The 25022-nt window shown below is 37.7% G+C and overlaps 2 protein-coding genes across 2 annotated transcripts; both read right to left on the bottom strand.

The window, feature by feature from the left end:
- Positions 1-1185: 1185 nt before the first annotated feature.
- LOC113672562 (non-homologous end-joining factor 1) lies at positions 1186-10873 on the bottom strand. The gene is made up of 8 exons (XM_027188862.2): positions 10635-10873; positions 7449-7556; positions 6662-6769; positions 5777-5915; positions 5069-5130; positions 3952-4066; positions 2805-3022; positions 1186-2418 (listed from the first exon to the last, which is right to left on the bottom strand). The coding sequence occupies exons 1-8, from the start codon at positions 10848-10850 to the stop codon at positions 2326-2328; spliced, it is 1059 nt and encodes a 352-aa protein (XP_027044663.2). The 5' UTR covers positions 10851-10873; the 3' UTR covers positions 1186-2325.
- Positions 10874-17290: 6417 nt separating this feature from the next.
- On the bottom strand, positions 17291-20593 carry LOC113672547 (indian hedgehog protein). Its single transcript, XM_027188847.2, has 3 exons — positions 20150-20593; positions 19695-19956; positions 17291-19237 (listed from the first exon to the last, which is right to left on the bottom strand). Exons 1-3 carry the CDS (start codon positions 20459-20461, stop codon positions 18600-18602), a joined length of 1212 nt encoding a protein of 403 aa, XP_027044648.2. The 5' UTR covers positions 20462-20593; the 3' UTR covers positions 17291-18599.
- Positions 20594-25022: the final 4429 nt, after the last annotated feature.

The raw sequence follows: 25022 nt of genomic DNA, 5'->3' as shown, positions 1-25022 counted from the left end.
AGACACAAACTGGGGAACAGCAATTTAGGTTTTAAAAATTTAGATTTCATGCAAATTTTGTCAATTTATGAGGACTTTTCAATCGCAATTAACAAAAAGAGGAGTCAAGCGAGCCAAAGCAAGCCCTTGCCTTGACGCCACGATTGACAATAATGTACAATTTTTTCTTTCTTTCCTTCCGGATTTTTTAGTTTTCCACCCACGGCTAGTTTGTTTTGGAAAATAAGTGATAAATAGCTGTAGGGAGCTTCTAGACGTACAAATTCTACATTCTTCGCATTTTGCAGCTGGGAATACTGATTATTCTTTGTGGTTACTCAGTTTGGATATGTGTTCTTTCTACAGAGATATCCCTCACTGGATTTGTACTCTCCTCTCGATTGACAAAACATCAATCACCGAGTAAAATGAAATCAATTTAAAATATCTTTGCCTTGAGCAGTTATCTCAGCACAAAAGATCGCTTTTCACCGATCATCCGATTCATCATCACATTTCCTGAAACATCCCTAATTTTAGTGTTGTCGTAAAGTAATTGATTTGCTAGGGAAAAGTGGGAGGAGGGGGGGGAGGGGTAAAGTATAACTAGTGACCTGCAATGAGCTTAGTTACACTTAAAGCACGGCAGCTTTTGTAGATACAAATAATTCACAAGGAAAACGGCAGAAAGGAAAAAGTCGTGAAATGAATTGCGTTTTTAATGGGAAAGGCACCTGGATGGAGAGATGCGAAACAAAAGGGATCAGAGTGACAAATTGTACCATCACAACCCAATGAGAGCTAACAATAAATATACGCGGACAGCTACAAACGTGGGAAACTTCAGTAACCCCCTCCCCACTACCCCGAAAACGTGACTGGTTTAGTATGGACGTGTTGGCTCCGGAATGGTTTGCATTTGTTGTACAACCCTCGAGCATAGTGAAGCAAAACCAGTACTTTCCCGGTTTAATTGTCTTCTCAACTGAAAATTGATCAAGACGTGCTTGTTTTGAAGGTTAGGGCCTAAGATTTTCATCTCCGGTTTATCGCGCACAGTATTTTCCTCCGTGCTCTGCTCGTTAACCAGACGCAAAATCGTGGTATGTAACTTCTGAGAATCATCTGCGTTGAACTTCACCGTTCCAACTATCTTCGTTCTGTTACTTAAAATTTCGTCTACGCCAACAAAGGACTTTTTCAAGATTCCATTCTCTTGAGGGACCATTTTCAACTAGGCTGAAAATGACGCTCAAAATTTAATTTCAATTTTCAGCCCTGATTGCCAAACATTTCTTGCACTATAAGCTGTGATAATTGGTGATGAATCAAACAATATCCGTTCATCTATAATTTTCTGTATCAATATTGTTAAGGAGAAATTCCTTTTTAGTCACTCACTCCTGGCAGTTAAAGGATCATCTTAGCGTAGCTCCTTTTTCTGCATAAATACACAAAAACAACCCAAAATTCCTCAAATCGCTCTGACGAAGGGCTAACGCTCGAAATGTCAGCTTTTAAACTCTTTACGGTGGCCATTATACGTTATCAACTCAGTTGATAATATTAAATTATCCTGTTACATTCTCCCACCGACGCAGCACCACAGTTTCTTTAGAAAATTACCCCCTTAAGATAAACACTGCTGTGACCAGTAGCACTTTTTCACTGAGCCAAAAACGAGAAAAAAGGGGTTATTCTCCCCCATAGGTAGTTGTTTTTTAATTAGGTACGTAAACCGCTTTTCAAGGAAGTGTCGTAATACCAAAACCATGGTAATCACAGTAGCAAATCAGAACAAAGATAATATTACAAAAAGCCCAAGGGAGCTCAAGGCGAAAAAGCTTGCAAAAACCTGAGTGACTGAGTCTCTCAGGTTTAAGTTTTACATTTGATTGGTCGAGGGGAAAGGGTGAGTTTCTTTTCCCTTTAAAAAAATTACAAAGATTAGCAAAGCAAAACGAAAGCAGTCCTATAATATTTTCGACACTCATTTGAAGATTTCTCTATCTAATTACAGTAGCTCTTTATTTCTAAAGTACTACTTCTGCACAGGGCGTGTTGCTCAAGGGTATATCTTGAAGGCAGAGGGGGCGGTGATACGGGTTAAACGATGGTGTCGGACACTGTCCATCAAGTTCGTGCCCACGCCCTTTTTGACCTATGCTTTACTTGTCGTTAGCTTCCCTGAAATATTTCTAAACTGTTGTTTCCCAAAGAAGTCTTTTAAACGTAAAATAAAGCCCCTAAAAGAGCTTGCATCTTCTCGCGCGTAAGGATCAACCAAGTTCTAAAGTTCTAGATCCTTGCAGTCCAGTTTTGAAAATATTGACTTGTGCGCGCCTGTCATAACTTAACTTTGCGTTTTTTCTTTTTCTTTCGTTCGGCTTCCTCGGCTAGTCTCTTTTGCAGTGCTTCGCGTCTTTCTAGTTCCATATCCTGAAAAGAAATATAAAACTAGAAAAATTGGTACAATTTCTGACAACACTCAGCCTCATTGTTCCTCGCGGGGGGGGGGGGGGGGCCCTCAGCATACAATAGGAGAAGAAAATTTAAAAAGTGTTACACCATTTCTCAAGAAAAATTAAACGGAGTGTAATTTCATACAGGTTTGTTAATAACAGTAAGTCTAACATTTCCGCTGACCCATGACTTGGAGCTTATCCAACAAGTAAGCTCCTTGTTAGGAACCCACAATCCCACCCAAGGGGAGCGGTTAAATGGTCAAACTGCTTCATGCTTTGACAACTAAAAGAAACTTTGTCCGTCAATTCGACCAGCTTAATTCACAAACAAACCTTATGACATTCTGTTCATATTTTTACCTTAGAAGGCGAATCTGAGGGCAATGACATCCCAGACGACTTTGCTGGTGATGTGACGGGTGTTTTCCTGGGAGATACCCTGGGGGATGTGGTTAAAGGTTCATCTTCCTTTCCAAAGAGGGAAGGAGGGGGTATATCAGTCCATGAGGGGGCACTAGGACCCCCTATAACCAATGATCCGTAGATATCATCTGCCTCTTCAACATCTTCATCTGGCTCTGTTACAGTAAATGGAGAAAGGCAACAAGTGGAAACATTTATTAGTACCACTGTATCCAGTTTAAAGCCCACTAGTACTACTTCAGAATTTCTTTTGTAATTGTTGCCAAGGTAAACCTGCAATCAGAAGCTGAGAAATGAGAGAGGACCTAAAAAGTGCTAAATTTATGTCAACTTTATCCCAAAATTTTAAAACCTGATAGACTCCATTTATTTGAATTTCACCACTAATCAAATAGTCCCAAGATTAGCCACAATTACCCAGAAAAGACCTAAAACTGAGGGGACGGAGCTGGGGGAAATTCAGTGCTGTGATGAAAAGGTAAAAACATTTTCTGGTTAAACAACTTGCATCAGAGTTGATTTTGTAGGAATGTATTGTATGAAGTAGTGTATTCCTTGAAGACCAACTTTTAATTTGACCCATAAGGGTGACCAGCATCTAATTTCTCCTTACAATATCAGCCCTGAATGGTATACTAACGTTATGAGACAAAAGGAAATGATAACAAGCTATAGAAGCTCTTGACTGTAAAAAAAAGTTCTCATTGTTACCACCCTAGGAAATGTGTGGAGAATATGCATATTGATGTTAGGGTGTAAAGGGTAAAAAGAACACTGTCATGATGATGTAGCCAACAGCAGTAACTGTAATTAACAATGGGTTCATATGTCAGCATGCGTTCATCAAGATATGAAGCACGCAAGAAGTTTGGAGAGCACGAATGATGTGCTTCATACCTTGATGAATGCACAGCTGACATATGAACCAATTATTTTATAACATTTTCAACCTAATGGGAAATTTTTTTCTCAAGGGATTTGTTTGCTGATGTCATGAGCATGCACAATAGGAATATGAAGCACACTCACACAATTGAATTTGATTAGACAAATTTACTAGCTATGTTATAAGATAATTTGTCACCTGGTAGATCTTTTTCTGCTAGCCATGCTGTTTTTATCATAACCTGTTTATACAGTTCAGATGAGTCATCATCAAGTCCTTGTATAACTGCATCTTGTACAGCATCCTCAAAACCCTAATAAACCGGGCCATGAAAACAAAATGAAAAAATACACATGAAGCTGACAGTTGACCCTTTAACTCCAAAAAGTAATTAACATGTAAATTCTTCCTATAATATCTACACATTATCCCCCACACACTAGGTAGTAAGAATACTCAAATTCATCATGTAGAAGTTGTTTTCTTTCTCCAACACCAAATTCTTGTAACTAATTTACAAGGAAATGTGAAGCAGCTAGAGGGGAGAATGAACAATCAGATCTTGTGAGTTTGAAATCAGATGGCTGTTATGAAGACCATCAAAAAGATCTCCTTTTTTCCTAGGAAAAAATGTCTCTGAGTGAATTATGCATTTTCGTGGTGCCTTATAATAAAATAGCTCTAAAATCATGATGTCAGAGACTATGTTGATTTAGTCACAAAAGGATGGCTATCTTGGATTTCTGTCAAAAATAAAAAGAGCGGAAAATAAGAGAAATAAGGAATGTTACGCGGCAGTGTGATTAAGGTAAACAAATCTTAACAACTAACAACAAAGGAAATGTGACCAAAAAATGCTTAACTATTAATAATTTTTTTTTTTACACAACAACGCAGCCTTAAGGTAAATCCAAGCATTCTGATTATACTTACAAGGTCTGGATTAAGCAAGATTTTGACCATTCCCATGGAAACAGTAATTAGGTGTGTATTTTTGTTTTCAAATCCCAGAATATTCAAAATGAACAAGTTTGGTCCAAGTGCTGTAGAATAAACTGCTTACTAACCTTGTTTGCTCAAGCCATACTGGGGAATATTGGCCCTTGTTCCATACTGTCATATTCTATGGCCAATATTTCCCAGTATGGCCCATGTGCTCAGTTGATAAGAAGTTCACACACTTTCTTGGACTAAAATTGTTTCACATGACACATGCAACCCACATAGGAAAATAACAACCGTGTCTGCTTCAGTTAGCAAGTTATTAATTAAGGTCAAGAGCAATATCAATTTCAGTAATGCAAGCTATTCATACCTGTGAGAGAATCATTTTACTTTTGAATGTATCTTCATTAAACTCCGACGTTGCAAGGCTTTCTAAAGTTGTAAGAGAGAACAGTTGAAACTGGACTGAATATCACATATTAATTTAATGATGCAAACATTTTCATTTGTGAATATTGCATTTCTAGTTTTCTGATTGGTTCACTCAACTCCAGGGCTAGTTATCACCTCATATTCTGAGTCACCTTACCTTGAAATACATTGTGCCAACTGCTGCAGGGCTGAAGAAATTTCCAAACATCCAAATGTCCAGTATTCAATGGAATTTGATAATAAAAACAATTATTCCAATTGCACTTGTCAGAGACAAAATTGATTAAGGCCAACTCGGGGCTATGCACTGTGTCGACTATTTACCATCTCATAACCAACACGCACTCATGAAATAATTGTTAAGTAACCTGTAGGATTTTAAATAGCCTTGTTCCAGACAATGTTTGTCAGCTGCATTAAACAATATGCATGCATTTGTCAAGGCTTGAGGTCCGACCCTTTCCCTCTCTAGGATCTAAACATCAATTCTCTGCACAGTCAAAAACTCCCTGTTAGTGACCCCTGGCAGTGAAAAGCTGTGACAAGGAGTGAATAACAGCGTTGATGCACACAGTTGCCTTCTAACTCCAAAAGAAAAATCAACAGTTCAGAAGAAAGTGTGTTATTTCACAACTGTACCCCTTACTTCTTGACAAGCATGCTCCTGAGTCCTTATAATCCATAATCTCCTGATCCTTTCTCCTCAGAAGCTTACAGAGCTCAGCCTGCCGTCTGTTTAACTCAGCAATCATGGCAAGCATTGGCTGCACTAGCTGTGATCCAACCTTAAAACAACATAAATAACACACTTTGGTGTATATTATTGCTGAATATTTTTATGAGTTGTGCCGCAGTTTGACAAGCCCGTAAGGTGAGTCAAAATACAAACAATGAGTAGACTGAAATACTCATCAATACTTCACACCAAAATGTCTAATAAGTTATTTATTATCCAACCGCTTATTTTTATCTTAAGTCTTTCTGTTCATTTCTCATAAGGTGGGAAAAGCAAAGCAGATAGAGAAGCATAGCGCACACAGCCAACTGGTTAAACAGGTTTTTTTTTTACAGTACAAAATAATAAATCTACATATTTTGATGCAACCCTATCACTCTCGGGAGTAATAAGTACATGTGCACAAATTTTAATCACAGTTAAAAAGACAGGTTATATCCCAGAGTAGCCCATAACGGCAATTGTTTAACCTTTGTTTTCTAGTACCTGCATAGTATGTTTTTTTTCAGGGGATGCACAGTGAAAAATAAGGGCAAGGAAGCCACCAAAGTGAGCAGTGAAGGTGCAGATGGTTTTTATAACTATTTTCTGTCCAAAACCTTTCACAACTGCCCTGCTTGTTTTCATGAAAGGGTTGCTTGATGCTACACTGTCATTGGATCTTGTGAGATTAGGGTTAACAGTGGGGCTTTAAATCCATTTGCAAAAGAAGCTAAATAGTATATTCCAACACAGACCTCAAACACAACAACACCAGGTATCAATAATTTCCTTTTCATTTCTCTATTTTCTTACCATGTGTTTTCCTCCTTCTGAACAGTGGAATTCCCAGACAAATGGTACACCCCCCTGTAACTTTGCCTTCATTTTTAAAACCAGTTCATCCTCAGACGAGGAATTCTCCTTTAAAAAAAAACATACAATTAAATATTCTACTTGTGGCAGATAAACAATGTAAAAAAACACTATAAATAATACTTATGAGAGAGAAAATACCATCTAGAAGAGGAACATTCCCCATATGGTTCTCTGTCAGCTTATGTTAGGTCTCACTGATATATCACACACTTGTTTCTTTCTGAAGAAAGGAAACCCCAGAAGCTAAAATGAGAGCTTATAGCAAACTCAACCCACTTGTAACAGCAGGACCGAAAATCAAATCTACCATGGTGAACCTACAGGTAATAAAAGGTGTTTAGTGATTTCATCACTGGGATATCCCTGATCCCTTGTACATGTGTGGAAATGGACAGGACTTCAGATCAGGTTACATTTTGTAACAATGACTGTGTTGCAAGGCTTCTAGCTCCCTCAATCCAGTTCCAAATGGTTACTTAGCAATGAGCTCTAAGGACAATCCCACAAAATCCTATCTACTACCTTGTCACATGTGGGGGTTTACAAGAAAAAATTTTGGAACTGTTTTAGGTGACCTCAAAATTTATTATCTTTCTTTTTCTATAACTGAGTGAAATATTTCAGGCAATCACAGTTTTTAGCATTTGATAGTACAGGGCACACATGTAATGGAGGGGGGAGCCTCTTTCATTGAGACATTATTGTAATAGCTTTATTTGCTCACCTGATTGATTATAAACAATGGTTCTTCCTTTTGATTAGGTTCCACAACACTTTTCTGCACAAATTTCAGCAAATATGTGAGTTTTGCTTCAACATTTGGGTTGAGTTTCTGCAAAAAATTTACACATAAGCACTTGGGTGCATTTGGGACCTTATAATGCTTTCTGTGTTCAGGGGCCAGAGCCAAACTCTCAATGCAGATGAGACAGGTTAGACAGGTGCTGAAAGCATATTTCATCTTGCGAGGGCATAACAAATTTAAAATTTGTGCTAAAGTTAGCTGGATCACCCAACTGAGAGACATTAACATTGTTTATTGGCTTCCTCTTATATGCTACCTCTGCCTTTACAATGACTCTAATCAAAACTATAACAAAATTCTTGAACATGATTGGCTATCACCAGCCTGATTTGAGCATTAATAGGATATTGTACTGGTCATGCTTGTAATTGGACAGTGTAATAGGACAGTTAAAGGGACAGTCAACACCTCATGTCAACTTAAGTGGACAGAACGCATTATATGCGTGCACTGTTGTCTTGCATTTCACTGAGTTAACTGTTTTTTTTTTTTTATTAAAACTTATGACCGATGTCTAGTCTCTTTCACAAATGTTGTCATAGTTTTGATTGATTGGTAGCAGGACTTCATGTTGTCCAATTCTGTCTGCAATCATATGTGTGATTAACAAATTGGACTCATGCTTGACTTTCATCTGATTTTGTTAATCACTCATATGATTACAGACTGAATTGGACTCCACTCAGTCCTATTACCATAAATTACAAATGTAGCCAATCTTGACTAGTCTGTTCAAAATTATATATGGCAAAGCCCACAGCTTTTCAACAATAAAATATTTGCTCTAACAGTTGACCTTCATGATGTCTGTGCATAATATTTGTCCAAACAGTCCAGAGAAAAAAGATGATCTGAAATACATCAAGGACCTTTGAACCCAAAGCACTAGCATTGATTGGCAAGAAATACATGGAATAAATTTTACTTGAGAGATTATTCTTCTATTTGTTTGAGTGGTTACAATTTAAGTGAGTGTCCAATACAAGTGAAAGACAATACAAACAGGCTGTTGGTCCTAAGTCAAGGAAGACCACAACTGCTTAATGGAGGTGACCACTTGGCCCTTTAAATCCCACGATCTGATTATTGATTCTTTCTTCAAGCTTCTATACAATTTCTTGTCAATAAGCTATGAGAATTTGGTGTTAGATCAAGATAACAACTTCAACCTGATAAGTTTGAGTATTCTCACAGAACTTGAAGAATTAAACAAGCCCAGATGCAGATTTTTCTAACAACTTTAAGGAAACAAGAGAACCTATACAATCCAAAATAGCATCTATCAATGAAGGAGTGCTAAGTGCTCCCCAGCAGATCTACAAATCCTGTGTCTAACACTTTGTTTAAGCTGGCTAAGAATACTTAGAAATTGCATGAGGTTGACTTCCAGTCACAATTCTCAATAACTAAACCAAAGGTAGTCATTAAGTTTTTCTAAAAATTTAAGGAATTGAGAGAACCTATACAATCCAGACTATTATACAGCGTTAAGAAACAACTAAGTGATAGAAGGTGATACATGGAAAGAAACAGAGAAGCGATGGGTTGATACCAGAACACCCACTACTATAATAGTGCCACAGTCACATGGTTTTGAAATTCCTTGACTTTTGGGAATATTGCACAAGTATGATTACAAAGATGTTGAGGTTAAGGAAATTTTGAGAGAGAGTTCTGCATTGCAGATCTCTGATGCCTCACAGTATCTCTTTCTAAAGGCTTAAACCTTTCACTCCCACAAGTGACCAAAACAGAATTTCTCCTTACAATATCAATACATTATCAAGCAGGCAGGTGATGAGAATAGAGAAGAATATAAATTATGGGATTATTATCATTTGAATGCCTTTGATGGTGACAATTTTCGTTCTTTTAAATTAATTTGTCCTAAGTGTCGCCGTGCAAATACTTCTTCTGTCTGTACTTGTTAAGTTAAGTTAAGTTGTTAATTTGTATACTTTAGAATGTTCTGTGTGATTTAGATTATTTGAATTGTAGTTTAGTCGGATCAGGGAAGGGATCTTTTTTCAGGATATTTCTTTCGGGGATATTTTTTACGGGGCTGGGTGTGGGTGTATTAACCAAGTAGGGGACTTATGTCCTATTGTTATGCACCTGTACTTGTACTTGTATGAATCCATTAAATAAATAAATAAATAATAAATAAATAAATAAATTAGTTGATCCAATACCAAATTCTCTGAACTAACATCATAAGAATTGTATGACAGATAGTAAGGAGAATTACTGATTAGATCTTGGGAGTGAAGGGCTTAACCCTTTAACCCTTGAGAGTGACTAGCATCTAATTTCTCCTTACAATATCACCCCCAAAATCACACAGAAAGGTCACAAGAAAAAAAGGAAATGATCACCAACGATAGAAGCTCTCGATTGTTCAACAAATTCTCCTTGTCAGCCCCTTAGGAAATGTATTGAGAACAGCAGGGATTACGCTATGCAACAGATGAATCACTGTCCAGCTGATAAGTGTCAACAAAATGTACTAGGCTATCAACCGGATAGCAATTTATCCAGTGGATAGCGTTATCTGCCCTTCAATCGACCAGGGCCAGGATTGAGATGTTCAGGTTGGAGATGTAACCAGGTCAATGTGTTGTGTTCTTGAGCCCGACACTTTACTCTCCCAGTGCCTCTCTCCAGCCAGGAGTATAAATGGGCACCAGCATACTATTGGGGAAAAGTTGATGAAACACCTCGGGGTAACTAGTGATGGGCTGACATCCTAACCAGGGGAGTAGCTATACTCCTTGTTGATACCTGCTGCAGAAACTGGAGTAGGCTCTCGCTGGATGGGCCACTTGGCTGAAGTATAGGCCTTATCTTTTACTGTCATGCTATGGAAACCGGAATAAGCTAAGGCATTCTGGACCACCAACTAACATCGGCTGGTGAACGAATGATGGTAGTGTCCTACAGTATCATTGCCTTAATAAGTCTATTTTTTTTTTAAGCATTACCTTGAGGTACCCGAATATTTTCCCTTATATCAAAAACTTACGGTATCCAGTTTTCGAAATAATCTCTAGGAAGGCTACATTTAATATCAAAGGATAAATGCAAAGTCACATGCAAGTACTACACCTTTGCTCGAGCTTCAAACTCATCATGCTCAACTTTCTCGTACCAGAAAGTGCTGAAATCCCACAAGCAAAATTCATAAGAGCAGTCCGCGTCAACAAACATGGACTTCAATAAAAATGATTTTCCAGAAATGGAAAAATGTTTCCATGGTTGGGAGTTAAGATTCGGTTTCCAGCGTCGTCTCCACGAAGTTTCTCTTTTAATTGTGGCCGCCATGTTGTTTTGAGAGATAATTTTGTCATGTATGTCTACACATTTTGTCCCAAAGGTTTCTTGGCTTCGTTCTCAGTCTCTCTGCGGTTCATTTGAGACTAAGGACGTGTGGAGTGTGTATCAACCGCACCTATCGTAATTGAGCTGAGACCGTGCGGAACGATACTGTGCAAAACGTTTCAAGGGGATCCCAAGATTCTGTTCAAGACAATTTCCTAAGTATCTGCTATGATCGGACGTTGGTGTCTCATTTCGTCCACTCTTCGAAAAGTTTTAGGTGGTTAAATATTTTTTGCTTCTCAGTTAGCGGGCTCAAATTATGGCCAGCTTCTAGTTTCCTTTTATAATAATATTTCGAGACCAAGAAAGAAATTGAAAATATATTCATGAAAGCATGAAGGTAAAAAGCTTTTTGGTAAAGAATTTTTACAGGTAACAGATTTGAGCTTTCTCTACACGTTTTACAAAGGGATTACGGTCAGCATTTTGGCGGAAACATTAATGGCAGTCGATAACCGGCTTAATCGAATCCAAAACAAAGGAAATGTTCTCTTTCTTTACGAACATCTGTTTTCAACCGATTAAACAACCTGATTATTTGGTGAGATGATAAAATCTGCTCACACGATGGGAATCTAAAATGCAGCTCCTACACATTTACAAAACACTGCATTTAACATGCCGCCTGAACAGCTTGTAACTCAGACGAACAGGAAATATTAAGTGAATTACCACGTGGCACCACGTGGCGATCACTTGCTCACGTGGTTACCCAGTCACGAGAGTGTTGTTTAAGTGATTTACTGTTTAAGAGGTCATCATAACGAGGGAACTAGAGAAGACAACTAATGAAACATGTTTACTGATCATGAAACTGAGAGAAGTGTACTCATTTCAAGCCAGACTGGTGCTTTGGGATGAAAGATGGCAGAAGTTTCTCTTCTGCGATGACTCGTTCGTTTTCAACTTCTTTTCAGTTTGAAATGTCAAGTTGATTCTTTCAACTGATAAACCATGTTCCAGGTTTTTTTTTTTCATATAAAACTTTTTGTAGTTGTGAAGGGTAATTGTTGCAAGAGACTGTTTATGGTTTAGTTAGCTCCCATAAAAAACATACACCGTGTAGCGTGAAAAAATCAGTACTTTTTTATTATCACAGATTTAACACTGTAGCTAAGCTCTTAAAAGCAAGCAGTTCAGATTGAACAGGAATTTCGACGTGGTTTTTGAGATTCCCTTGGACTAACACGATACCTCTAAGAGGAATAGCTTTCACGTTGAAAATCCAGTTTAGACCATCGTAATAATGTAAGCTATTGTATATGAAGTACAAAGATTAAAAGGCTGGACTCATATACCATTCTTGCTAAAATTCAATAGAACAGAACTGAACCTTCCATACCTTGATACCAGAGGTTCAGTTCTTGGCCCTAAAATTCTGTTTATCAGTATTATCAAACCTTCTTAACTGCGAAATATAGTTCTAAATTAACATCACAGGTGCAAAGTTTCATGAATTCAATATTTCAGGGTGACTCGATTGAAATTTTTTAAAATAGTCAAGGCAGATAGGCCAAACCCCAAAGTATCGCATCAGGGTTTCTCTGGCCTGCGTAAACGTAACTTCTACGACCACAAAGGACAAAAAATTACTGTGACATTTTACTTCTGAATAATAGATATTTCGTGTGTAAAACGTCCCCGTACATGCTGTGGGCAGATCAACTCACACCACATGCATGCTATGCTAGCTACAGTTTATAGTCTGTCCACCCACCAAATAACTTTTCGTCACTGCACGAGACACTCTCTCACTTTATCGCATTCATTAAATTTGACCTTGCAGGTTGAACTAGAGACATTGACGAAGATGGAGTGACGCCGTTTCACAGAATCACAATCAAATAAGGAAGAAAATCAGCACTCTCTTTGTAATTAAGGGAAATGATGAATTCGTAGTTTAGTTCGAGTTTGACGCACAACATGTAAACGATAGAAAAAGCAGGAGTAGAGGAAAGGAAACTGACTTTAGATAAAAAAAAAAGGATATCGAACGAGAAAAGTTTTATATTCACCTTTATTGCAAATAAACCTTTGAGAACAGATTACAGTCCTATGTTTATCTGGTTTTTTTTCTTTTAATGCTGTGGGAGCAGATCTACTTTCTTTTAAATCAGAGAGAAATTAAATTAATTACTGTTTTTAACCATGATTTTCTATGTCAAAAAGGGTAACATTGAACTTCCATTTGACTGCGTTGGCGGGTAACGGGAAATTATTCCATGAGGCGTTCAGCTTGCTCGAGAGTTCAACGACTTTTAAGCGTGAATTAACTTTGCTGGCCTCTAAGCTAAAGGTTATTTCTCGGAAGACTTTCATTTTAAAACTAAACAATTATAAAAATGAACTGAGTCAATTTTCAAGGTGGACTAAAAATGCTGTAACTTTTCTGTGACATAATGGCATTTAAGGAGGGAAATAAAACTCTTATGAGGCTAAGATGGTGTAAAAAATATCAGTAAATTTGCTCTGAATTCTAAGCCAAATCTCTTAATCTCTATTTGTTTTGGTAGCTAATCGTTTTAAACGGCGCCGACATAAGCGGAGAACTGAGTGCGTCGACATTCGAGATACGAAATCAGTAAAAGAACAGCGATGTCACTAAATGTTATTTTAGTTTTATAGAGCGTTTTAGTATTAGAAAGGGTCGTCGTTGACTTTGGAAAACCCTGAAATACACCACTTCATAGCTTTGTACACTCGACAAAGTGCACTCCTGCACAAATTGCGTCCAGCTCTATCTAGTTTTTAAATCAATATTCGAAGTTAAACGACAGTGAAAAATACGATGAGCATAAGCCGTATTAAGTGGTATCAAGGAATATTTTCAGATAAGATCCGCTTGTAACTTAATTGTTATCAAGAACTGCCTCTTCTCTATCAAATTTCATGTTAGAGGCCTTAAAAGCAACAAAAACCTTAAGACTTACTGCTTTAAGACAGAGGAGAGAGTGATGAATACCCCACACCTGTGATCTTTTAGCCAAACTCCCACGCTGAAGCGGCATCTTTTAGATCATTTCAGGAGTAAAGCGGATTTGTGAGATCCATTGTTTGACAAAAACAAATTGGCCTCGTGTTTCATGTCCTAAGCATATGCTCGCGGTGCCACGGACACAATGTTTTCTTCGTTCCAATCTCTCTCTAAAATCATGTGATTGAAGCTCCCTTACATGCATGTGGACTAACGGGCCATCATTTTTTCGCTTGAGGTTTCTCGTTTGACGGCATCTTTACAAGTTGATCTCTAATTGAAAGTTTAAGATAAGTCAGCTATCTGAAAAGGTTCATTTGGTTTTTTTTTACGATAAAAATCGCCATAAGCTGCAAAACGGCATCATCTGCAAAACGGCATCATCAGTTAATTACATCGTCAGGAACAAACTGTTTTTAATCCTCTTATGCAATTCACATTTTTTTAACCGGCGGCGCTAAAAATTAAAAAAAAACTGCTTAGCAACACAAACAGTCTCAAAAACAGAAGGAGTAGGCGAACCAAAACGAACGTTAAAAATGAGCAAGCTTTGACAGAAACACAACCAGTGTTATGTTCTTTTTTTTTTTTTCTTTATCTATCAGGAATCAAAGGGCTTAAGAACGACTAATGTCTGAGATAAAACGCTCAGAGAAACATTATCTAACTTGTACACAAGAATAAATTTGCGCATTCAGTTTCAACTGTATCAATGTTTATCCTCTACAACACCGAGTGTTTAAGAAGAGAAACAACACTAATTCCCTCTATGTATCATTTTTATCCGATTTAGGGTTTCCTTAACAGCTATGAAACCTGAGGAAGAAATTCCCTGACCGCCAAATGTTTTGAACAAGAAACAGAAGTTGATAGTTTAATACACTTTGGTGCTATTTTCCTTAAGAACAGACTGTCATAATCAACAGAACTTCTTGCCTCCAGCCAAGGCAAAAAATTATGATTTGTGCGTCTTATATAAAGTGTTCAGTCAAAAGAAGGTCGATCGCCGTTAATAGGCACAGCAGACAATTTTCAATATTTTATAACTGAACCTATGCGAAAACTACGAAACTGGAACGACAGATTTGGAACAAAAAGATTTAACCATAGACCAAAGGAATTATTTAGTTAATCATAATTTTTAACTGTACTTTTTAGCAAACCATCAGCAACGAAATTATGAGAAAATCTCACGTTCTACTCTTCTCACCACAAATTAATGCAGTTTCATCACTGTAAAATAAACATTCACTCGTTTCTTGGAAGTTTAGAAGCAAGTGAAAAGCCATATGAACTAATTGAATTTATTCAGTTCAAAAGACTGCAAATCTGCACCGATTCAACGCGGAGAAATTAGATGTCGTGATATCGTATGCCGTTCTTGTTTTTGACTTGTTTAATTGTTTTGCTCGGAAAAAAACTAAGATAAGGTATAGTTTGAAATATCTTATGTTAAGTGAAACTCAATCCTGATTTGCCATCCCTTAACTCCTCTCTGATGCGCTTATATCGCCATCAGACGTGTCTGAAAAAGTGTGGTCTAGAGTAAAGATCGTGAATCCCGGGCGACTTCCACGAAACAAAAGAGTCGAGCTTCACAAATCGCTTTAATGACTAAACATTCAAGTCTTAACTCTCAAGAAAGGACAATTTTAACAAACATTACCGCTGGTGATGCTCTCAAATGAAAGCAGTGGCTTAAAAGGCTATGTGAATTTCGTAAGTTATTCAGATCTTTTAATTAACTGAATTGCCCGTAAGCTTGATATCAGATTCTCCAAGCGCTTCTCAATTTCCGTGGTTCGTGGGCTTTGATTGAGGGTTTATGCTTTGACAAAAGAGCAAGTCCGTAAATTTTTCGGTGATTAGTAAGCCTTTCCGTGAGCTGAAACGATTTTCTCACATGAGTTATGTTCCATAGAGTAAAGAGTGGGTGTGTGGGTGTGTGGGAGTGGTAAAAGATAATTTTTCAAAAAGCATGGCACACCATGTAAACATTATTTCAAAGGCCAATTTGCTTTATTAGTTACCACTTTGTTACTATTTTATGCTTTGAACAAGAATAGGTCTAAAATTAAAGCAACAGGAAATATATGGGTGTGACACTGTTACAAGACCGAGATCCAAAAAAGTTTTCATTTCGGATAATTGCTAGTTTATCAACCGATTGTGGCTGCCCACTGTCGCCTTCTCAAGTGACTGTACCCTGCAGACTACTTTGTAATTAAGTGAGTAGGTTTTTTACACGCAAATGAATTGAACAAAAACAACGGGTTAAGAATTCAGTTAATGCGTCAGACAGGGATTAAAAATAGTGTCGTTGTAAATTTACCGCAATTAACGCCTTTTCTCCCTGCTGTTTGCGCTCTGTTTCGTCGCGTGAAACCTGCTGAAGCGGCACTCACCGCAAAAATTGACACCCTCTTGAACGGGTGTCGTGTGTCTCACGAACGCAGACTTGTTTCTGTTTTATCACTTGCAGATCTCTAAGCGACCACAGAATCTGTTTACGTTCAAAACCACTTAACACCCTGAATACAACGTCAAAGGATTCTTCAGATACCAAGTCGCTTAACGCATCTCGAATACAACTTGTAAAGGAAATAATTCTCTAAGGAAGATAAAGGAACAATTAACTTTTAATCATTGCAATTTGACTGTTATAGAAACATTTTTGTTTGACGGCATGTTTTGAGCTCTCGCCCTGCTTGAGGATAAAGCTGAAAGAGATGTCATGAAGCGCAGTGAAGTTTTTTTGTTGTATTTTGTGTTAGAGAAGTTCATAATCCAATTATCAGAGGGTGTGATCTTTCGTTAAACACAGCTGCTACTCAATTAAGGTTTGAGTGGGGAGCCATACCATTATAAACAAGATTTGATCCATTTTTCAGCTCCTGTTGCAGTTTTGTGATAATCGAATACTAGATGCGCTAATTTTGTATTCATTTTCTTTGTTTTTCTTCAAAAGGCCCATTTAAAATATGTCAAAATACGGAAAAAGCTAGCACTTTTAAAGTACATAAATCAAACATTCACGCCCCTGAGTCCGCCCAGGGCGAGCCCTCGTTGACAGCGCGTGGCTAATTGCAAGGACGTGCTAACATCTTTTCAACAGCGCGGCTTAATTTATCCCCGTAATTAACATCTTCATGTTCTGCAGCACCGTTGAAAAGGCCCTCGCCAAATTTACTTGCTTCATTTGCTTCAGTTATGTTTATCTTTGTCATGATTACTTTTCGCGTACACAAGAAAAGTTCAGTACTGCACAGTTTACTAACAAAGGACCGCCTTTGATTTCGTTTCTTAATTTCCAAATTTACGACAGATCGGTTTCGAGCCAAAGAACATGCCAATTAGTGACAAAAAACGGAAGAGTTAGGAGAAACAGGGATACAAACCACAATAAATATTTACGTTGGAACATACTTTAATATTGCTCCGAAATCATGCTTAAAGTTTTGCACTTCAAGTTTTTTCTAAATAACACTCTTTTCACAACTCAAAGCTGAAAATCTGTTTTGAAAGTCACCAATACATTTGTTTGTATCAAGAGAGACTTAAGAAGGCCTTTACCAGGCGACTGATAAAACAAACTTTCGTGAACTGAGCTTCAAAAGAATTTGACCTACAAAACGAGGTAAGATTCCTTCGTACACAAGGAAATGTCCCACAGATGCGTCAATCTGAGCTTAAGAGCAAGTAGGAAAACCTTGCCTTCAAATAAAATCTCTTTTAAAGTGGATTTTGCTATATGCGGGTCATTTTTCACTAAGTACACTAATGCCATTAAAAGGCTATAAATGATAAAGCTTAACACTTTAAGACATGTTAAGAGAATTACCAGAATCCTCTTGACACACTAAGATGTATTCAGACTATGATTACCTCGTCTAGATATATAACCCTCTTTAAATGTGTTTCTTGGTTAAACTTATAGGTTAACTTACTTACTTCTAGACTTTTTTTTACATCAGTTTTTATAGTTGACTTTTATAGTCTTCCAACTGCAGTTTGTTACAACTATACAAAAGTGCATTACATTAGGTACAAAGAAATTTTCACTTCGCATTACATAGCTCGTTTCATCGTAAAACAAATCACATTTCTGCTCTAATACGCAATAATTTGTATGATAATTTTTTTAATATTTTTAGTTCATTCTTTAGCCAAAAGTTCTGAATGTACACGGATACCTGCCGTTTATACAATGTCATACAAAACTACAATGTACAATATAGAGACATAAATAGGTAATTTAATTTAATTTATCTCCGGAGTTGCCCTACGTTTTTTGCGCTAAACTACACTATTAGCGCTGACAAAGCTCATTGGTTATCATAAAAAAAAATATTGGAGAACAAAGTTTGCTATCTCGCTAAACGTGAACAAGCACTAGATTTATGATAGCAAACATTGTTTTTATCCTAGATATTGCAAAAAATATATATAATGCAAATCTGTGTCCTGTAAAGACAACCTATGAATAAATACTAACTGCACAACCTGGTCAGTCAATCACACAGTAATGCCTTTCATTAATATTAATTCCGATAGAAGTGGCAATCAAGTAAAATTCTTTAAACGCATAATTTTTTTTTTGCAAAGAACAGTTATGCGAAAGTCAAAAAGGTTGTAGCAGGGCAGCCACGATTGAGGAAAGAGAAAAAATTCTCTCTCTCCTCTTTTGTAATTTTAATTCGACATCCAGCGTATTGCATTCACGAGAGCTCATAAATGCCCAATAAAGCATTTATTTTCATTAGCAGTCCTGGATACCAATGCATTCCTTGTTGAATTGACATGTCCATTCTCCAGAGATTCGACGCAAAACTATGTACAAGTCTCAGAGGACTGAAAACCATGTGCGCAATATCGTGATCGGCTATCATGGCATAGCATGAACACAGAACACCATCCACAATGACATTACCTTGCATGGTTACTGGTGCGACCATGCCAGTTCGTTTGACAACAGACACTCTTCTCACCAACGATGGGACAAGCTTGCCTTGTGATGAAACTTGCAGAAACTCGCCAGGTAACACTTTTCCGGCTTGTTTTGATTTTAGCCGACTCTCTGAGGAATTGCTCGTGGTGAAAATAAGGTGCGAGGGTGTAAGTGTAATTCGTTTGGCGGGATTTTCGGTCTCGATTAAAACGTGCGAAGCACGAGGTATGTCGGGTTTAAAATCTGCGAACATTACAATTTCACTGTAACCCAATTTTCCTTCCTCTGTCATAACCTGTACAATGTCACCTATTTGCAGATTTCGGACCCGCAAATCAGCGCCATTTTCCAGTTTAACGACTGAGTCAGAGCTGAAACATCCTCCCCAAGCTTCGTCTTTGTAGCCATCTGCAAAACAACAATGAGGATACCATTTTACTTCCTTCAAACCGTTGGGGCCGCTTATTAATCGACCAATAAATCACTGCCATAATTTTTGTAAAGCAACACGAGGATGCAAGTTCGTTTTGGTGAAAGGTGGGTTTTCGCAGGAAGGGGCCAAATATAAAAAAATCTGTCGTCGATGGCCGGAAAAAACTCAGGAAATTTCCTTTGTACTTCTAAAATTGGATTTGCGTGTTAACTCAGGGGCGGTGCAAAAACTATTACCCTTGCTAACCAAAACATCAGCTGCATGCACTTGAGCAAAGCTCAATAACAGGTTTGGCGCGGTAAAATCTAAAATTCAGAAAGTCTCATCAGTGCGGATTTGTACAAATAACGCAGCGTTTTCGCGCGTTTTCGAAATGTTGGCAACCCAAAATCATTAACTTAAGCTCTTTTGAATTAGATTAACAGTATTTACCTTCGCGGACTGAAGCGTGAATGTGAGTCCTTTTCTGGTAGTAAACCCAGTCAAAACCAGCGTCAACAGCTAGTCGCCCTAGATAACCGATTTTAGTCTTGTCCTTGTCGGACAAACGTAGGTCGACTGCTCTTCCTTCGTAATGCAGCGAATTTTCCGAATGCTGTCCCTGTTCATCCCATGCTTCTGTAACGACGAGCTTTACTGTGGGCCATTGTCGTCTTACAAGATCCGCCAACGTGTTCAATTTGTCTTGGCATCTCTAATGGAAAAAAATTTACAAGGTCCGTTTATGTTCGCGCGATGGTTTCGACGATGTTTGTCGTAAATTTATGAATGAATGAAAATCGCGCACGAACTATCTAGACTACATAAGCCTCACAAGAAGCGACATGCTGTGCATTTAAGAGATTTTACGCGAGATAGAAAATGTAAACAAACGAAAGATGTGCTACCTTCGACATCAAGCGATCTGCCCCGGTTCCTTCTTCGTCTTTGAATATTATGGCGTTGTTGTAGCAGGGTTTAAGTTTATCAAACTCAGGAGAGTTTCTTGTTATCTTTCCTTTTGATGGTCCACTTGCTTGCTGACTGTCTTCTGGAGTATCTGGCACGTTCTGTTCCAGCATTAAAGCTTTTCTCGGGCGTCTTTTGTCCAGCGCATTTGTGGAGCCGCTGCACGACAGAGAGAGCCTAAACTGCACTAAAAGCAGTAGAAATACAAGAAAAGTGAAACGAATGAAAAACGAGGCGGTCGCAATTTCCATGTCACTCAAAGTCCTCCAATCGTAAGTTTCTTCGAAATATGCCCTGGGGCAAACTGTTCTGTCTCGAGGAAAAAACTTTTAACGGCGAAGTCTCTTACGGCGAAGTATTCGTTCCCTCAGCGACATGTTACTGAAAGCAACGATTCGTGTTCAGGTTTTACATGTGACGATTAACACTGCTTGCCTATGATTGGTTGTTTTTGATGTGACTGGCATCATGCGTCGTTTATTCGATGGGTGTGTGAATTGAACGACTTCCTGGCTTATTCCTACACCTGCCAAAATTCGCTTTTCTTCTTGTCCGAAAAAATGCGTTAGTTTCGATCAAAAGGCATTTCAAAAATTTTATCACCCGAGCATTTCCTTTGCTAATGTGTCGGGACTTTCAAAATGCGAGAGGTTAACTACCACTTTGGCTTTGAATCTGCTAAAACTGCTAAAACTAATGAGTTGGTAATTTGCGGGTGCATTGAAGTTCTTTTTTTAACCAATCAACACAAAAAATTTAATTATTACTGTACAGACATCAGATTCCTGTCAACACTGCTTTCTGAAATTAAATGAAGCAATCTTATGATGCAAGAAATACACTTCACTGTCCACTAGTGAGGAAGGATTGTCTAAACACCAGCTAAATTATATTTGTTTTGCTTTTTTTTTCTCTCGGTTTTAAATTAGAAATATCAGCCAATTTAGGATGACTCCCTTCACGTATGCAGTAAAAGCATGCCTGCAGAAAAATGTCCTTTTGATGTTTCTCACAAGCAAATCACATTACATCCAGAAGCTATGCAACTTAAGTTGGAATGCGATCCCTTTTGAATATAAAAATTAGTGCCAGAGTAATTATTGTTAGGCAAAACAACATGTCAGTTACATGTTTACTGAAAGGAAGGTTTGAAATCCTTATTTCATTTAAATGACTTTCTTTCATCTCATGTCACATGTATCGTTTTGGTATTCATAGAGTTCAGTGCAAACAAAGACAAACCTTGCTCATTTAATTAAACTTTATTAACTTTGCAAGTAGACAAGACACAAATAGAACACACTTCTCTTTAGCGGCATCTCTTTAGAGTTTTTCAAACATTCCGTGTGACCTCGATCACCGAATTTCCGTGATTTTTCACCACATGTTTAGTTCAATATTTGTAGCTTTCAATTTTAAACCAAGCAGGATTCTTCTCGTAATCCTTGCAAATTTGTCTTGAATTATCGATATTCCGATATCGACCTATCAATCACGGAATCATATCAATTCAGGGAGAAATTCAAAAAGCGTTCTTCCAATTGGACAGCTTTTTGAGAACGACGCCAAAGAAATGAAAACATATCTGAGCTTAAATGAAATCGTCATTGGGAGATCTTGTGGTGTAAGGAGCCATATGTAGCGATTGAAAGACGATTCGACGAAATTTACTCGAGACGATTCCAATTACGTTTGTTCTGGCGAAAACAAAGTCGTACCGTATACACTTACAAGTAATATTTCATGACACACCAAATTTGAAGTCACTGTTGTCTTATGTAGACCAGTTCCTATCAGTTATTGTATTATTACATGGTCTCTGCGGTAATCTCTGGATCCATTGTCATCATATAAATTCGCCACTAGGAGTCATTTTTTTTCATCCACGCCTCGAGGGCTAAAAAGTGCACGCGAAAAACAGGCTTGTCACAACAATTTGCTTCTAGAGAGTTGTGTGGAATTCAAAAGATAGTGATCTTTTTATACTCTTTTTTTTTGTTTATGGCACTTCAGCTATTCAAATGTAGATTGCTTCATTAAAATATTTTCCTCGTGTGGTGATCAAAGGAGTCGTCGGCTAGAGCATTCAGCCGCGCTTTGCATGCACGCTTTTTTTTTATGCCAAGCCATTCATTAGCCTCCATGTTCCTCTCGCATAAGCCAAAGAACAAAACACAGAATCCTCAGAAGAAAACAGGGTCAGCTTGAATAAATGATTTTCAACTGATCTTGCACCAGCTGAGGCTTTTGATAAAGTTTGCCTAAATTGACTAAATAGACGTTCTAATTTGTCACTGTCTTTTCATTATTCCACATAGCACGTGAGACCCCCAGATTGAATCGTGCTCCGACTTCCGGAATTAAAATTGGGGCTCTGCAGTCCTTTGAGAAGTTCATACCTTAATCCCGCATTTTAACATTCCCTGAGGCTCTTCCAATCTCTTTTTTTGGCCGTGAAAAAGCAAGTGCTCTAATTGCGTCGTGTTATTTAAATAGCCAATTCCGGCTGACAAAATTGTTTGTTCACTTTCGTCCACCTTAGAAGCGGAGGCGTGTCTAGTACTAATTGCTGGAACGAAAGCGAGTATGAAGATTAATTAGAGCGATTATCGAGACGAGCTTTTAGCGCGTCAATTTTACTTGTGAACTGCCCCGGCTTTAATTGCTTTGGGGTGACAGAGCTGAGCGATAAGTTTATTTACAGGAAATGCCAAAATCGCCTTATTTGGAGAGGCCTTTCGGAAGCCCTCTCTTTACTGCACCGGCCATGCTCTTCAAAGTTGTTGCCTTTGCTGGCAAGAAACTGATAAATAAATGATCTGATAAGTGGGTAAACGATAGTGAGCGAAGTCGAAGACAGCTTCCTATCGGCAATAGAAGAACTGTAACCGAGGAAAACCGGTCAACGTAGCCAATAACATACCAAGCCATATATCGAGACAAATGTTTTGGTTTCAGCACACGATGTCATCGATTCTTACTCATGCTACTCACAGCTTGGAGAAATAAGGCTCAGTCTTTTCTTCGCGTAAAACATGATCAAAGTAAATGGTAAAATATCATCGCCTTAGCTTAATCAAACTTAAGGTCTTTTCCTTCAGTTATCTCAAACAAAATCAACCGATTGCTTACTTTCGGGTTTACAAAAACAAAGAAAGAATTCAAATTGAAAAGAAAGTCATTTTAAGTTTAATCCTATCTGGCTAAAGTGCTGATAGGGGCCACTTTTAAGTACAGAGTCTCGAGGAACTTGAATACTATCCAAGTTTAAACTGAATTCTTTCCGAGTTTAAACTTTTTTAACTTCCAAACTATGCAAAGGCACGCTTCAGTTTCAAGTCAGCTTCGTCTCTTCGATTTTTTTTTTCATTCATCAAGCTGGTTGAGGTTCTGTTCCAGAAAATATTACGTAACTTCAACTTCCACTTATTTTTTTCCGGAAAGAGGTACTCATTCTAACCTGTTTAAACCGAACACTGAAAAATAAAGAACAGCTTTCATCATTACATTCTTTCAGCGTCTCAGAAGGTATGTTTTCAACACCTGATGGTAACATTGTTTCGTTAGACTCTTTGTTATACATTTGAACTGTTTCTAAAACCAAAATTTTTTTTTCGGATAACAATGCTAACATGATGAGAAGTCTTGAAAATTCGATGAAAAATTAAAGATTACGGCTTTGAAATACAAAAATTCTTCTTCCACCGGAGAAACGATCAATGACGCTGACTTCCTTTTTCGAATTCCACTCATAAAAATCTCATCACTTCCTCTCCAATCCACTTACTCGCTATTTATGCCACACATTTTCTTTTGGTAGCTCTGTAATCTTAGTCACAACAACTTTTGCTAATAGACATCCACACACCATTATTCGTTTTCATTACTAATTGTAAAATTCACATTTTCGACCAAAAACTCGTACCATCGCATTTTTTGCAAAAATTTTTGTGACTGAACCCCTATTTGTGGAAAAAAATCATTCGATTCCAAGACACCCACGCCATCTATACCCTGATTGTCATCAAACCTTCCACAAGATAAATCGAACCCAAGGAATAAAAGATAACTTTGTTTTGGAAATTTGGGATTTGCATAAGAAATCTCGGCCTGACTCCACTAATTAATTGAAGTTATTTTGGATCCAGAGACTCAACGGAGCCTTGTCGATAAAATAATGTTTGCTCTAAATTTAGAGGCCGTTTTTAAAATAAACATGGGCAAGTTCTTCTTTCCTTTCAGGAAAAAGAAAGAACGAAAGGATATCAACTAAGAGATGAAAAGTTTTTGACTTAAAGTATTTTAGTGGCAGTCGACCTTAAACAAACTCAGCTTCGTAAGAAGTAATTATAACTGTATAGACCCAAATCAAAAGCATTGTTTCAATTAAGGAAATACACAGCTCATTTATAAATAATGCTTGCGCCTCTAAAAATAATTCTGTTATAAGAACTTTCGACCACGGTGATCGATAACGAGATATTCTGACTATTTTTGGAGTATTGAACGCTTCAACTTCAATAGCAAAGGCAGTTTACCTCTTAGTTGATGGGCAAGAAAAAAAATTTGAAAGCAGATCTCATACTGGTTAAGTTAAATGAACACACAGCAGCATGTTCGTGCTTGTGCAGTTTTCTCAAAGACCAGAGACATTGTGACTCTCATAGCTTATCAATTAATGATTAAAAGCATTTCCCCTATGCAGCGAAATTTCTTGAAAATTCGATCACTTTTTGAGGTAATAGCTGTGAAGTCGTAACGTCTAAGTTAAAATCTAAACCAACCTTTCCTTTTTGTATTCACACTTGATGA

Source organism: Pocillopora damicornis, chromosome 9 (assembly GCF_964200805.1).
Source record: "Pocillopora damicornis chromosome 9, jaPocDami1.2, whole genome shotgun sequence".
In the NCBI taxonomy this organism is placed as follows: Eukaryota; Metazoa; Cnidaria; class Anthozoa; order Scleractinia; family Pocilloporidae; genus Pocillopora; species Pocillopora damicornis.
The sequence above is the reverse complement of the archived record's forward strand: the minus strand, read 5'-3'. Positions and strand labels throughout refer to the sequence as shown.

What these genes read in the sequence shown, in the direction of transcription:
- LOC113672562 (XM_027188862.2), bottom strand. Translation starts at nt 10,850, where the DNA reads ATGGCGGCCACAATTAAAAGAGAAACTTCGTGGAGACGACGCTGGAAA. An exon ending in CATTGTTTATAATCAATCAG is followed by an intron (nt 6,770 to 7,448) that starts GTGAGCAAATAA and finishes TTTTTTTTAAAG; the next exon opens with GAGAATTCCTCGTCTGAGGA. An exon ending in AGGAGCATGCTTGTCAAGAA is followed by an intron (nt 5,131 to 5,776) that starts GTAAGGGGTACA and finishes TTACAACTTTAG; the next exon opens with AAAGCCTTGCAACGTCGGAG.
- LOC113672547 (XM_027188847.2), bottom strand. Translation starts at nt 20,461, where the DNA reads ATGGAAATTGCGACCGCCTCGTTTTTCATTCGTTTCACTTTTCTTGTA. An exon ending in CAGATCGCTTGATGTCGAAG is followed by an intron (nt 19,957 to 20,149) that starts GTAGCACATCTT and finishes TTTTTCCATTAG; the next exon opens with AGATGCCAAGACAAATTGAA. An exon ending in TCACGCTTCAGTCCGCGAAG is followed by an intron (nt 19,238 to 19,694) that starts GTAAATACTGTT and finishes GTTGTTTTGCAG; the next exon opens with ATGGCTACAAAGACGAAGCT.